The 16018-nt window shown below is 34.7% G+C and overlaps 1 protein-coding gene across 1 annotated transcript; it reads right to left on the bottom strand.

The window, feature by feature from the left end:
* Positions 1-14709: 14709 nt before the first annotated feature.
* LOC127804480 (secreted RxLR effector protein 161-like) lies at positions 14710-15387 on the bottom strand. Its single transcript, XM_052341348.1, has one exon. It carries the CDS (start codon positions 15385-15387, stop codon positions 14710-14712), a length of 678 nt encoding a protein of 225 aa, XP_052197308.1.
* Between the last annotated feature and the right edge of the window lie 631 nt (positions 15388-16018).

Here is a 16018-nt window from a genome sequence, read left to right as displayed (position 1 = left end):
GATTAGTTCAAGATAAATGTCATCGTAGGAAATCGAAACTAGAGAAGTATCATGATTGGATGATTTAGTGAAAAGCAAATTGAGAATTAATAATGTGGATATGAGAGTTGCAGGCTCATTACGACGATATGTGTATTGACTTGGATAGGAGCTCGAGATGAGACTCGTGGCCCAAGGACCGAGTTATGTGCTTATTGGCTTTGAAAGAGAAATCCGAAAGGAATGTGTGGTTGACAAGTGGATTGTCTAGGGATTGATAAGTATGGTCAACTCAAGAGTTCTAACTTTGAGGTTTAGAATATGTGGCAAATTTCGAGGATGAAAGTTTTGTAAGCAGGGGAGAATGTAATACCCCATGTTCGTATGAGGATGCCACGTAATTTCGATGAGTTTAGAATACCGAAAAATTGGTTTGATAGCAATTATAAGTACCGAATCGGCTGCAGAGAATGCCTCGGAGTGAAATTGTCTAAAAAAAATGATACGGCGATGATAAGCATTCCGAGATAGGATTTATGATATAGAAAGAAATTGGATCGGGAATGATTTTCGGTACAACTAAAATGCAGCTGTCATTTAGGCTGCAAAACTGAATCGTTGTAGGAGACTCCCAAAAAATAAATGGAACCCTAGGGGGGCTCTGATTTTTCGTAATAAGCAACCCTTCAGTGGTTTCGGGATGAAACAATAGCCCGGTGAGGACACTGGGGCGAAATCGTCCTTTTCAACTAAGATTTGGATTATTAATTGTGGATTTTCGGTATTGTAATACAAATTAATTTGAAGTTTAAGAGCATGGTCGCAATAAAGAAATTGGCTAAGTGATATTAAGATGGAAATTAGGATTTATTGTGTAATTTTCCTTAATTTATTGTGTAATATATATATATATATAATATATATACATATGTATATATGCGTGTGCGCGTGTGTGCGCGAATGGCCAACTTCTGTGGCCGAGATTTTGGCTGCAATTGGAGAGATTTGGCAGCCATCCTTCTGCAAACCATGTCCTGCAAGATTTATGGAAGATTTCGCATGCTAAGAGGGATGGGCAACACAGTTGGACGCGGCGGAAGTTGCCTATAAATAGGCAGAGAGCTGGCCACTTGAGAAGTAACAAATGAGAGAGATCGGATGGAAGGAAGCGAGAAAGAGCCGTGGCCGAGAGAGAGACAGAGAGGGCTCATGAAATCTAGAGAGAGAGAGAGAGCTGGGTCGTGAGGGTGGCTGGAGGCAATCAGCCATAGCCGCAAGCTCCAAGTGGCCATGGCCGACGCACAGCAAGCAGCAGCAGCGTCAAGGAGGCAACGCAGGCTGTTGGTGGCGACCGAGGGTGGCCAGCAAGGTCGGTGGCGGCAAGTGGAGGCCTGAGAAGCTGCAGGAAGCAGCAAACCGCGGCCATGGCAGCCATGGCCGCGAGGTCCAGTTCCAGTAGGGCCGTACCAGCCGCGGCCAATGGCGACCGCGAGTAGCTCTAGCGGCGGCGCGGGGTCAAGGAGGCCGGCGGAAGGCAGTGAGGGCGGCGGTAGGCCGGAAGACGAGCAGGCAGAGATGGGCTTGGCTCTGTTCGCGCGCAGGTGGGAGAAGAAGAAGAAGAAGAAGAAAGGAAGAAAAGAAAAAAAAAAGAAAAAGAAAATAAAAAAAGAAAAATAGGAAAAATTCTCAAAAATATCCAAAAAAATAGTATTTGGTGATTTATTATTATTCCAGAGATTTTGGCAAAGAAAAATTATTCTGACACGCGTTTCGAGATTATGACACGTATATCGAGAAAGCCGGAGAGGCTAAGTCAAGGTATGTAAAATTTCTTAGAAAATTTCAGAAATTTAAGAATATTATTTTATAAATTTTCATAGAGAAATATTTGAGAAAATATTTTAGAAATATTTAGTTTGGATTTATTGAGGAAAATTAGGAAGAAATAGAAAGAAAATTAAAGAAAATGCCAAACATTATGAAAAAAAAGGTTTTAATGTTTATGGTGATTAGGATGCTTTGAGGCTTAAGTTGAAGAGACTTGTGTAAATTTTGAGGTTGGCATGCAAATCGAGGTGATGCACGAATTTCGAGACATACGCGAATATCGAGGTAGCCCGATAAGCTTGAGAAGGTAAGTGGTACTTCCCAATTAAAGTTAGTTTTATGGAAAATGCTTGGTTTGTAAGTGATTTATGTTCTTCGAAAATGTTTTCATCATATTCACTTACTCTAATATGTACCCATCACATAGACTGCATACATGACATGACTATAAAATGCATAAATACACGTTGATATCATTGATCACTCTCATTGAGGCCATAGGGAGTACGAACTGGCACCGCTGCTTTACCAAGGGTGCACCCATACACCCCGGCTTCGAAAGAAGTGGCCGCAAAAATGGTAGGTAGCTTGAGGGGTGCAGTTGACACCTACGATGAAAGACATTGCATACACACATGATATAGCATTATGTACCCTTACTTAGATGGTTCATAATCTAATTTGGGTTTTTGCCCCTGGAATATTCAAATGTTCCAGATGATTGTAGCAGATTTGAGGATAAATGAGGCATGAAATAGCACTTAGCAGAGTGCATGAAGAATTAAATGTATGTTATGTAGCCCATGTATTTAAATTCTGCTACTTTGAATTCTGAACGTTTTGATGAGTGTTGAAGATGTAAGAATTTATTTATGATTAATGTTAAGATATCAGGTTTCGATCTTTGCTTCCGCATTTGATGTGTATAATGATTCTCTTTCAAGATTAATGTATGGGAATTCTGGGATGGATTCGAGGAATGATGTGGTTTACCTTTAGTGTTTGAAAGAAAAATTTTATTATCCCGGAATTGTCCCAAGTTATAACGCGCCTAGGAAAGTGGGGCATTACACTTTTCACCCAAACTGTCGACCGTTTATGGTAACGGTCGACTGGCAGAACCCTTTACACCCACTTGTCGATCGATTATGGGAAAACGGTTGACCGACAGTACTCGAAAAGCCACGGACAACCCACATAACACCCAAAATACATGCAAGCAACACCAAATTCTTGCATGCAACTACACCCTAGCAATAACATGCCATTCCTTTTAGAAATACGGGGTGAATCAAGTCCCTGTTTAGATGCTAGGCACGGTTTATCAAAAATACAAGAAAAATGACACGAATCACAACCAACTAGGTTTGCACAAAACCTCATTCCAATGAAGGGTTTTATGAAAACTTAACCCAAAAACGGTTAACTCAAGAATCGCGAAGGAAGAAGAGGGTCGCGCACACATCAACAAGATTCTAAAAGAAGCCCTTGACATGGAAAAGAGATAGAATAGGAACTTGCCTCAATGGTTAAATGAATCCAAAGAAGAAGACAAACCACGAACCAAACTTCCGCGATCAACTAACAACCTTCTAGCTTCAGCAACCAATCTCTTATTTGCACAACCAAGAAGGAGATGAAGAAGAAGAGTCTGTGGAGAAAGAAAAAGAAGGATCGGGAGAAGGAGGAAGAAAAATGAAGAAGATTTTTCACAAAGCTATATATATATACTTCTCCCCTCTTATCATTCTCACTTGCACTTGCAACTATTTACATGGTTGCCACTCCCATTTTTCCTCCTTTAAATTAAATAGAGATAATTATATATATCCACACACACACGCCCAGCCGAGATCCCCATCTCTCCTCAATTCTCAAGGCCTTATTTTAACTTTTCCACACCTTTCCACTCCCTTTGACTTGGAACATTCAACCCACATGTATTTCATTTCATTTTTCACTTTTCACAACACTTAGAATATTTTTAACCTTCTAAATCAATTTTATCAACATATATAGCACACACCCACCAAGACCAATATACTCTAGACCCCATGTTGGGTTATTACAAATTCTCCTCCCTTTAAAAGAATTTTGTCCCCGAAATTCACGCTTGACTTAACACATCCCGAAGGATTGACTCGGCACATCTCATTTTATTCTCAACCTCCCAAGTAGCTTCATTCAATACTAAGCCTCTTATACCTACTAGGAGCGAGTCCTTAATATCTTCTTTTTTTTTTCCTTAACTTGCAAATTATCTCTTCATTCAATTTGTGGCATTACCGTTGGCATCCCTGTGCCTTTTTGTTCTTTACATGACATGATAACCATTACGTCCCATATTACAAAAGCCAATACAGTCAAATTCATATCACTATGAAGATCAACATCCTCTCACACACTAGGCTTACACCAGGCAACATCAAGGGTCGTAACCCTACATGCACCGATTGCCTTAGGTGAACATCGACCACATGCACTAGATCACTCCAGGCAAGCATTATAACCAATACCTCACAGGCACTAACCATCTCAGGCAAGTATCACAAGCCATATCTCACATGTACCGGTCACTTTGGCCAAGTATCACATGCACTAGATTTCACTAGGTAAGTATCACATGCGCTCAGGCAAGCATCAAGTCTCACATGCACTGGATATCACCAGGCAAGTATTCAGGTACGCAACCGTAACTCACCATATCTTCCTAGTCAACCTGAATACGTAAGATCATAAAGGCATACTCTTACACAACATACAATAACATACATACTTTGAGATTAAGTTCGTTACCCTCTTATGGAGTGATTCTATGTAGATACTACTCTTTATCTTGCTCATTTGTCATCATAATGCCTAGTGCCCTCTTTCTTAGTACGTTTACATAGACTTTCCCTATAGTTGAACCACCTTTCCTATGTCATACCATGACTTGGGGTCATACTAGAATCATATCAAGCATAGTTACCCATCTATTTTAATTTTTACAATAGTACACACACACACACACACACACACACACACACACATATATATATATATATATCTTTTTCCCATTACTTTACATAGCAGATATTGGACCCAGCATGAAGAACCGACAAATGGAAAGTGAATGGTTGACTGTTCGCGACCGATCAACAGCCCCCTTTACACACAGTCAACCGTCTGCTATGCCTCACCACTGCTTCCTTTTATCGATACCAATATTCACACAAACATACATATCTATTGTTAATATTAGTTGCATACATTAACAACAATACCCTGCATCACACTCACCCACACATGGTCACATGCCCTACCATTTTAGGGAAATGTTTATACTTAGTCATATATTATTCTTATCATTATGTTCGTTAACACCTATCACACACTTATGATTTCTTTTATATCAACAACTTTATCATATCATCATAAGGACTAACGTCCTACCACGTCAGAATTACTCTAGGCAAGCATCATAAGTCATAGCTCCACATGCACTGATTTCCTTAGGCAAGCATCGTGAACCGAAGCCCCACATGCACTTGTACGCCATGTGCATTTCCACCAGCTTCCTCCACCTTCTCAATTCCCTTAATAATACATTAACATAATATAATATGTGTTATTACTATATTATATGTTGACATAGTGTACATATTACTTCTTTATGTATATGTTGGAACCTACGCACTGCAGTCCCTTAATTTCCTTCCTTGATATTAATATAAATTTAATTTCTTATCAATATAATATATCATCATATACATATGTATACAATTATGCACGGCCACCCCCATTCCAAATTGCCATCATTTCCCTCACTTAATTATTTTATTATATATATTATTTACTACACAATATATAAATACTATTATTATAATATTTTATCCACCTTAAACACTTAATGATAATTTAGACCCTACAATTCTACAAACTGTCAATCACTTTTGAATTTAAAAAATATAATAAATTTAATATTCTCTATTAAATTTTTCAAAGGCACAAATTTTTAATAAAGCATAAAAAATGTAATGTTTTTAATTTTACTTTAAACTTTAAATATCGATTAATATTTTTAACTTTAAATATTTTATCTAAAAATAGTTTCATAAAAAATTAAAAAAAAAACAGGAAGAGGGCTCGACCCGCAAAATCCACGCATCAACAATTTCTAAATAATACCAACCAAGAGTTTAATCCAACCAAATCATTACTTATTTTACATTATCCCATGTAATACAAATAATTCAAAAATAATAATTTTTACTTCAACAAATTTGGAGGAGAAACCCAGCAAACGTTCAAACCGCGTCGCCTCTTTGGCTACCTCCTTTGTGCCAAAATCCACCCATCAACAATGTCATTTCCCCCCATTTTCTCTTTCTTTTTTTTCCATATTTTATATTTTTTCCTTTTTTTTTCTTTTCTTTCTTTATTTTCTTTTTTCTTGCCATTTTCTTCTTCCTCCTATTTCTCCTTCATGTATGGCCGAATCACTCACTCCAACTGCCTCTGGCCACCAACCGAGGCCCTTGTCGACCATCGCTGCGGCCTTCCTGCCACCGTCTATCGCTCCTTAGCCACCATTGGACACCATTGCGGCTAACACAGCCACCTACCGTCTCTCGTCGATGCTCATCTTTGATCATCATCGCCATTCAACTCTACAACTTCTGTTCGCCAAGGTTGCCACATCCGATTGCCATCGGCCAAGCTTCCTCCACCTTCTCAATTCCTTTAATAATATATTAACATAATATAATGTGTTATTACTATATTATATGTTGACATAGTATACAAATTACTTCTTTATATATATGTTCGAACTCCAACCCCTTAATTTCCTACCTTGATATTAATATAATATTTAATATGTTATCAATATAATATATCATCATATACATGTGCATACAAGTATGCACGGCCACCCTCATTCCAAATTGCCATCACTTCGTTCTCTTAATTATTTTATTTTCTTATTATATATTTATTATTTGCTATACAGTAAATACTATTATAATATTTTATTCACATTGAACACTTGATGACAATTTAGACCCTACAATTCTGCAAACTCTCAAATCACTTTTTAATTTAAAAAATACAATAAATTTAATGTTCTCGATTAAATTTTTTAAAAGCATAAATTGTCAATAAATCATAAAAATTATAGAAATTCATTCATTTTTCTAAAATACCTAGTCGTTACAACTTTGTTCTACTGCCCTATCTCATAAGTTCTCTAATCTCAACCTTAGAACTTAAGGAAGAAAAGGAAAAGAAGGAAAAGTTTCCTGCTTACATTTTGTTGAACTTCAAGCCATCTTCTTTTTCCTTACATTCAATTTTTAATTGATATATATATATATATATATACTTTTATTTTGGATTACACTAGTGAAAAGAGAGGTTCGTTGGAGTGATTCTATTGCACGTGAATCTTCAAAGAAATTGCTATATTTTGGAGGAGAACATTTTAAAATTCAGTATAAAATAGGGCATTTTTGCTCCTAAGAGAGCACATTAATAATGTACTCCAATCTTCACTCAAGCTATTTCTATCATTTTTTCCTTTCAATTTTCTAGGAATTATTATTTAAATTCTTATTGAGTTAACAAAAATTTTATTTGCCTTAGACTTAAAATATATTTTAACTAATAATTTAGAGTAGAAATGTAAAGTTTCTCTTAATATTTTCAATTGATTAGAAATGGCATATGAAGATTATGCATCTTGCAAGTCTGAACAATTTACTAGCAAGAATTTTAGGGGTTGGTAACAACAATTAAAATTTTGGTTGTCTATTTAGGACTATATTATCATTCATAATGCACTTAAAAAAGGAGAAAATTTATCAACTAAAAGAATACTATTGATATTGTGGAGACTAAAAAGTTAACAGAACCCAGTGGAGGGTCTAAAAAGAGATGTGAAACTAAGATGTGGGTCTAAAAAGATATAGTGCAAAAAATTGTGTTAAGACTTTCAAATGGTTTATAACAAACCCTTAATGTATGAAGTGAATTTGAAAATATTTTTTATGAACTTAGGCTAAAAGGTGTTGAAGTAAACAAGGCTTTACTTGTTACTTCTTTGATTAAAAGTTGTCTTATTCATGGAATGAATTTGCTAGGATGTTAAAACAAAAATCTGAAGATTTTTCTTTTATTAATCCTTTGATTTTTATAAGAATTGAAGAAGGTCATCGAAATGCTTAGAAATTATCCTTAACTCATAGTTTTCGTGCAGGAGCAAATATGGTGAAAAATATGCATAAGGCTAAGTCTAATAATTTTAAAAAAAAAATCTTTTAAGACTAATTATAACAACAAGATGAAAGGGAAAACAACCAATGAGAATAAGGTAGCCGCCTACTAGGTGTGCAAGAATATGAATCACAAGGAAAGCAATTGCTACCATAGAAAACGGAAACCTCCAAAAAATTTTGGCTGCGTTTTTTTTGCTTTTCAATTTTTAATTTTGAGTTTTGAATTCATTTTCAGTTTTCTGTTTTGGTAGTCTGTTTTTAGAAAATTGAAAACGTGTTCTCTTTGTCATTTTGAAAAACTATTTCTCAAAACAGAAAGTTAAAAAACGCGTTCTCTTTGAAATTTTGTAAATAAATTTTTAATGATATTTTATTCAATAAATTTGATTATTTAGTAAATTAAAAATATTTAATATTTATAAATTATTAAAAAATATCTACATTTTAAAGTTAATGAATTTTGTAATATTTTTTTTCATTATAATAATAAAATATAAATAAATAGATGTATTTTGAGTTTTGAGTTTGTTTTGAATGAAAACACTTAAAATAACTTTTTGTTATTTTGAGTTTTCTTTACAATTTTTTTTTTGTTTTCAAAAATGTATTTTTAAAAATAGTAAAGAGAACGCGTTTTCATTATTTTAGAAAATTAAAAACTAAAAATGACTTGAAAACAGCAAAGAGAATGCAACCTTTGTTTCTCATTCTCCTTTGAAACCACAAGCTAACATAGTTTTTGTGGGGGACAATTCATCGATTAGAACTATAAAGTTGGATGATTCTAGTAAGGTTCCAATCTTAGGAGAAGGAAAAATAATTTTGAAACTTACATATGGAAAATCTTTCTATTTTGATTGGGCATTACATGTTTCCATGATTAGGAATAATCTTACTAGTGCTTCTATGTTAGATTAGCATGGTTTTAAGTTAGTTTTTGAATGAAATAAAGTTGTAATTAGTAAAATTAATATTTTTGTTGAAAAGGTTATTTATTGAATGGTTTATTTCATTTAAATGTTTTGTATCCTATTGAAAAGAAACACGTAATCACTTGAATTGATTTTAGTGAATAATTTAAATAATTATGCAACTCGTGGTGGGAAACTATATTCTAATACATTTATTGATGATTTTTCTGAATTTTGTTATGTTTATTTACTTATTTATAAAAGTGAAATGCTTGACAAGTTCAAAATTTACGAGGTTAAAGTTGAAAATCATTAGAAAAGAAAATTAAAATATTAAGAACTTATATTCACTCAATATAAAATGAAAGATTTTTGTGAATTACATGGTATAATATATCAGTTCACTTCACCGCATACAACTCAATCTAATGGACTTGTCATGAGAATCTAATATTCCAGTATAATGAAATATCATATTTTAAGATTATCATTACTAAGATCAAATAAGGCCAAATAATGTCAGACAATAGAAATGTCCAATAGAAAACTAACTAGGATAGTAGATTTGGGTAGAAAAAGTGGGTTAGATAGATCTATAATGGTTTGGCTAGATCTAGACCAAATTTGTTGCATCTGGGCAGCTCTAGGTAGTAGGCAAATCGACGACAATGGAAAATCATCGATCAATGGTGCTAAAAACTTGATCGTTCAAAACCTAGCAAATATATTAGTTAGTACCAAGTAATATAATGGGCATGGGTCAAAGCATCGATCTCTCAAGAACTAACTTATTTAACTATTGTAATTATAGAATTACCTATAAGTTAGATCTATTAAATCTTGAGAATTTGATTAAATTAATTAATTAAAATAAAAAAAATTGATTCAAACGACGAGTCAAATAAGAGAAATCAATAGATTTTGGTAATTAAGACACGTATATGAACCTAGTTATATAGTGCAACTTATGGATTTTATGTGAATGAATTAGTGAATTGAGTATGCCACTGCAAAATCTGCTAATGCATTCGTTATCATTTCTTTTGGTTATAACGAATTTATTCATATTTAATTACTCCTTATATTTTTATGAAAGTTTAATTAAATGAAAATGTATTATGATTTGTGAAATTTTTGACTTATGATAAAACTATATAAAAAAAATCAAATTTTATTTTTAGTCAATTTATTTTATGGTGTATAGTACGTACATCTGATACATTCCCCAACCAAATATTCACAAGCATTATAATTAATACCACACAACCCAATATAAGCCAAATCATTTAATCACGTAAAACCATAAAAATTGCATATTGTAGTTTTAATCATAACATTGCCTTAATTTAAGAAAATTAATTCATTGCCAAATTAATCATAACCCAAATCAACAGTGAGGGCATAAAGAGATAAAATTAAATTAAATGAAAAGTCTCCCCTGCCTCAAATCTGTATTAGATCAAATCAAATCTCTTTCCTAAGTTCTCTGGTACTCGTGCAAGAAAAGCAATGAAGGAATAGATTCCTTCTACTCTCTCTCTCTCTCTCTATATATATATATATATATAGACATCACTCTTATCAACCTCTCAAAAAGATATAAGTATTTCTTTTATATTAAATACTTATATCTTTCAGTGTCATCTCTTTGTCTCCCAGTCTTTCTGTTATTCCTTTTTCGTTTCCACTGAGCAATTGTCGAACCATCGTGAGCCACTAGAAATCACCCTTTCCTAACAACCACCTTTTTCTTCATTCTCTTTTTCATGCATTTCCTCAATGTTTTTCGTGAACCAAGTGATGAATGCGAGTCAAATTTATAAATAAGTATTTGGGTTAAATATATGTATAAATAAGCCGAAATCAATAATACAAGAAAAATTAATAAATTCATGCCTGGAATGAGTACACAAAGTGTGGGAGATTAAATTAATAGTACGGCCAACCATGCATGAGAATTAATAAACAATTGGAGATTGAATTGGCGGCGGAACAGCAAGCAAGCCGCAAGCATCCAGGTCCATTAATTTGACCGAGAGGCCACCACTCGGTCAACAACAATTGATTTAATAATCCATGTGCAATGCAAGCCTTGATATCATCATACAAGCAATTCACTTTAATCTACCGACTCCACTATATAAGTCACCAAGTGCACTTGCCAACTCCATTTCCCTTAATTAATTCACCAAGTGCACTTGTATTATACAAGTCAATTTAATCCACCAACTTCACTTGCTGTCAATTGAATCTTCCAAATTCGCCTTGCATTATATAATGCCAATTAATCTTCCACTACCGCTCGGTCAGGACTAAGTGGCCTCTCAGTTATATGTGACCACATGGTCACAAAGATTCTTTATTCTCGGGAGCCTCTCTTGTAGTCAACGGATTCTTTTGAGACATTCCTTGAATCAAATATACTAAAAATATTTTAAGATTCTGTAAAATATGTCAAAAATATAACAGGAATATATCGAGAATATGTCACTTAGAAAACCCGGTGATAAACTCATAGTTGTATATTTTTATTCTCTTAACGTTTGTTCTATTTAACATGTTTTATGTCTCAAAGTGTTTATTTATGACGATCTTTCATGTATAAAATATTAGTGGCAAAGTTTAAACGATTATGTTTTAAAAAATAAAAATAAATAAATAAATAATTTTCGTCTGTATTGTTACACATATTTTTATCTAATTTTTCTTGTGCTATTACGCCTACTTAATTAAAATATGTGCTTGTATAGATTTTTATATATTGAACATCTTTTTGTAGGAAAGGCAAAAAAAATTTATTGGCGCAATTTAAGATGATTTGGAAACTGCAACTACATAATTGGAAAAGAAATTAAGTGGAGAATGGGACACGTCAACATAGAAGGATATATATAATATTGTTAAGAATATGTGAAAACAACACACAGCTAAATCTTCGACAGTATCACGATCCACGAATATCTAAACAAAAATGAAGAAACGGAAAAGTATGAACACACACATACAATGCAATGAAAACAGAAAATGGATAAGGCATTTATGTGTTCAAATTAAAAGATCCTACTTACGGTAGGGTTTCACTCACAGAATTTTGTAACATCCCAAAATTCTGGGATGTTACAAATTCTGCCTTACTTTAGTTAGGTGTAGTTAGTGTAATTTACTTTTATTATATTTATATATGCAATTGCATTTTATTCTATTTTATTTGATTTTTAAAAATCATTACTCTAAAAGTTGCATAATGAGAGGATATGAGCTTTGAAGTGAAGAATCATTTCAAATGGCAAAATGATATCAACTAAAAGAAAAGGCATCCAACAAGTTGGCAAAATGTTGGCCATAGTTTCTAACTAAATAATAAATATATGTAATATATATGAATTATGATCAGAATCTAACCAAAGTAATAGTGGGGCTAAAATGTTCTTGGCCATACCTTTCCTTTCTTTTTTTCCCCTTTTCAATTAATATATGTAATATATGAATTATCAGAGTCATAAATATACTAACATCCAGGGAGAGAAGTATAGAGAAGAGAAAGACCAATTAATGATGCAATAATAGTTATCAAAGTTTGTTAGAAAATGAATTTTTTTCTAATTAAACTGGAACTTCTTAGTCAATCTTTCGCTATGAGATAAGGATTCTGAAAGCATAAAAGATGTGGTGTGATGAGGAAAAATACTTTCGGCTTCATAATTACTCTAATACCCCGGGAATACAGCTAGTAATAGCAAAGACATGTGTCCGCCAGGGAGCCAATCCAAGGTTGCCATTCAGCCTAAGTTCGGGAGGGATACGTGGCAGATACGCCTCAACAAACCGACTAGTCTTTTGCTCAACAAAGATTCCATGGATTCCTGGACCTCAATCATCGTTCTGAAGATCTTGGAGGTGGGGATTATCCTGAACCCCTCAAAAAATGATTGCCATATCCATACCATCAAGATCATGGCTCCGCAAAGGACGGGATACAGATCCCGGAGGTTTGAAAAAGGAATTCTTTTCTTGACAAGAGGATAAAAGAGGAAACTAAGACGGTTAAAGGGATTCCTCTCTTCCTTGAGTCTTCAATTGCATACATTAAGCATTGATAACCCGGTGAATTAACTTAAGCGTCGGAGTGATCATGGGAAGCAAGTCCTTAACTTCGTTTTGCAGGTACTTGGTTCGAGACAGAAGAGAGTGGTCGGCTCTACATTATCATCAAGATGAAATCTTGGGTTGCTTTCAAACATCAAGATAGCTTGGAATAATCTGACCAAAACGAGCCAAGAATTGCATATAAATTGAAGTTGGTATTGCCTCCAAGTCCAAGGTTATAGTACTTCTCCTTCACCTTTCCCGCATACAGTGGACGTATTAATCTTTATCTTGATCCATTTTTCATAGATAGAGTATGCCTCTAGTGGCGTGCAAGCCCCCCATTAACACCTTTCGACCCTTCATTGAAACCGATGTGAGGGCCATTTTGAAGAGAAATGACAAGAACAATGACAACTTGCTGGACTGGGACGAGATCAGTCAGGTCTTCAAAGAACTTGACGCGATGTGCCCAACATATAGAGCCTAGCACGTCTTTTGTCATGTGGATAGGGATGGAGATGGAAAGATCAGTGAGGCTGAGCTCAAACCCCTCATCAATTACATTCTCTCTATGAAGTATTCCCTTAGAACCTAGTCTTGGTTATTATGATAACCATCACTACAACAGGATCGATTTTTCCGATTATATATTTAGCTGTATGTTTGCATCTAATATATATGTATGTGATTTGTCCATATGTTAATTGGCTTTGTACCTTCTTGAAAGTGGAAAACAGTAGGGAGAGGTTGGGTGGACTTGAGTTGTATGTTCAAGTCAGATTTCATACTACCATATCTGAGTATGAATAAAGTTATCTATTATGTGTTTTGTACGTGATAAGATGCTAATTCAGTAGTTATATTGTTGGGCTGGGGCGTACACATACACACATACAAAATATCCCAACCACCTCTAACACAGGAAGAAAATAACAGTTTGTTCCCACAAGATAAATCGAAACAACACAAGTATAAAAACAGTAAAAGAAGAGGCACAAGGTTTTACCGTGGTTCACCCTAAAATAGGGCTACATCCACGTTGAGTTCCGGTTTAAGGGAGCTCACTGCACTATAATAATGATGATAGATATACACCCTCAACTCCTCAACGCTCAATACAAAATACAGCAAGATGAATATGTAAATCAGTGACAGAAATAGCTTACAACCATAAACGAGCCAACACACAAGATCTGTAGGACTCAAACAGCACCAAAGGTAAGGTTGACAGCAGTAGATGGAAGAGATCTGAGAGCGCCAGTGTATCTCCATGAGTCGCAGCTAGGGTTTTAAATAGCCAAGAGAGAAGATCGGTTCTGAGAGAAAATCGGCAGATTTAGGGCTAAGTACGAATGCTGTTGTAACAAACGAAGACCGAGCTTTATATATGGGAGAGCATTGGATGGGCCATCGAGTTAACGGATCGCAGGAGGTTGCAGAATGGGCCAAGCCCAATTTCCATCCATCCTATAAGAGACTGCTAGAGGTTGCTAAGTGGGTCAAGCCCACTAGCCTTCCGTCCAGCAGCCTTCAGTTGAGTTGGGGCTTCACTATCAATATTCTCCACCTTGAAGACTCAACACAAACCTGTCTAATAGTGCAGCATGCTTCAACCTCTTACCTTCATCACTCTCGTTAGTTTTAGGTCAACCAACATCAATATGCAGCAAATCCAAACAGTGTTTGAATTTTGCTGTTGACACCACCTTAGTCCCCATGTCGGCTGGATTTTCTTCAGTAGGAATTTTCTGAATGCTTACCTTTCTTGTTGCAACCTGATCTCTGACATAATGGTATTTTATGTTTATATGTTTTGATCGTTCATGGTACACCGGATTTTTACACAAGTGTATAGCACTCTGATTGTCACAAAATATGTCAGCATTTCTTACCAGTAAGTGGATTTCAGATAGTATACCTTGAAGCCAAATGGCTTCCTTGAATGCATCAGTCAAAGCCACGTATTCAGCCTCAGTGGAAGACAGTGCAACCAATGGCTGCAGCTGTGCTTTCCAGCTGATGCAATTACCTCCAAGAGAAAACATATAGGCTGTTGTGGATTTTCTAGTGTCACGATCACCTGCAAAATCAGAGTCTACATACCCAACAAGATCTAGATTTTCACCTCTCTTCATATAACTTAACCCTACTCCGGTTGTACCTTTAATATATCTCAGAACATATTTCGGTGCATCCCAATGTGATTTTCCCGGATTAGACATAAAACGGCTAAGCAATGAAATAGAATATGCAAGGTCAGGTCTAGTGCTTATCATTGAATACATGATAGTCCCTATTACATTAGCATAAGGAATATCTTCCATTTTAATATGTTCAGCATCAGTTTTAGGGCATTGAGATTTTGATAAAATAAAATGTCCAGCTAGGGGGGTGTATATAGGTTTACAGCCAGCCATGCCAAACTTAATTATTGTTTTTTCCAAATAATCATGCTGATGAATTTTCATAAAATATTTGCTTCTATTCCTTTCAATTTTCATACCAAGAATTTTATTTGCAGGACCTAAGTCTTTCATATCAAAATTGTCATTTAATTGAGACTTTAGGTTTTTAATTTTAACCTTAGATTTGCTAATCAATAGAATGTCATCAACATAAAGAAGCAAGTAAACAGGTTCATCAGATATTATAAAGTAAAAACAGGCATCATAGTTGCTCTTAATGAAACCAGCTTTCAATGCAAAATCATCAAACTTTTTATACCATTGTCGTGGGGATTGTTTTAATCCATATAGAGATTTTTTAAGTAAGCAAACATGTTCTGGATGAGAAGGATCTACATATCCAACAGGTTTATCCATATATATAAGTTCTTCTAGGTCCCCATGTAAGAAAACTGTTTTAACATCTAATTGCTCTAGTTCTAGGTCAAAATGAGCAACAATAGCTAGCATCAATCGAATTGTTTTAAACCTTACAACTGGTGAAAAAATT

This window comes from Diospyros lotus, chromosome 6, assembly GCF_014633365.1.
Source record: "Diospyros lotus cultivar Yz01 chromosome 6, ASM1463336v1, whole genome shotgun sequence".
NCBI classification, from domain to species: domain Eukaryota; kingdom Viridiplantae; phylum Streptophyta; class Magnoliopsida; order Ericales; family Ebenaceae; genus Diospyros; species Diospyros lotus.
The sequence above is the reverse complement of the archived record's forward strand: the minus strand, read 5'-3'. Positions and strand labels throughout refer to the sequence as shown.

Coding starts and splice junctions, on each gene's coding strand:
- LOC127804480 (XM_052341348.1), bottom strand. CDS start 15,387: ATGGAAGATATTCCTTATGCTAATGTAATAGGGACTATCATGTATTCA.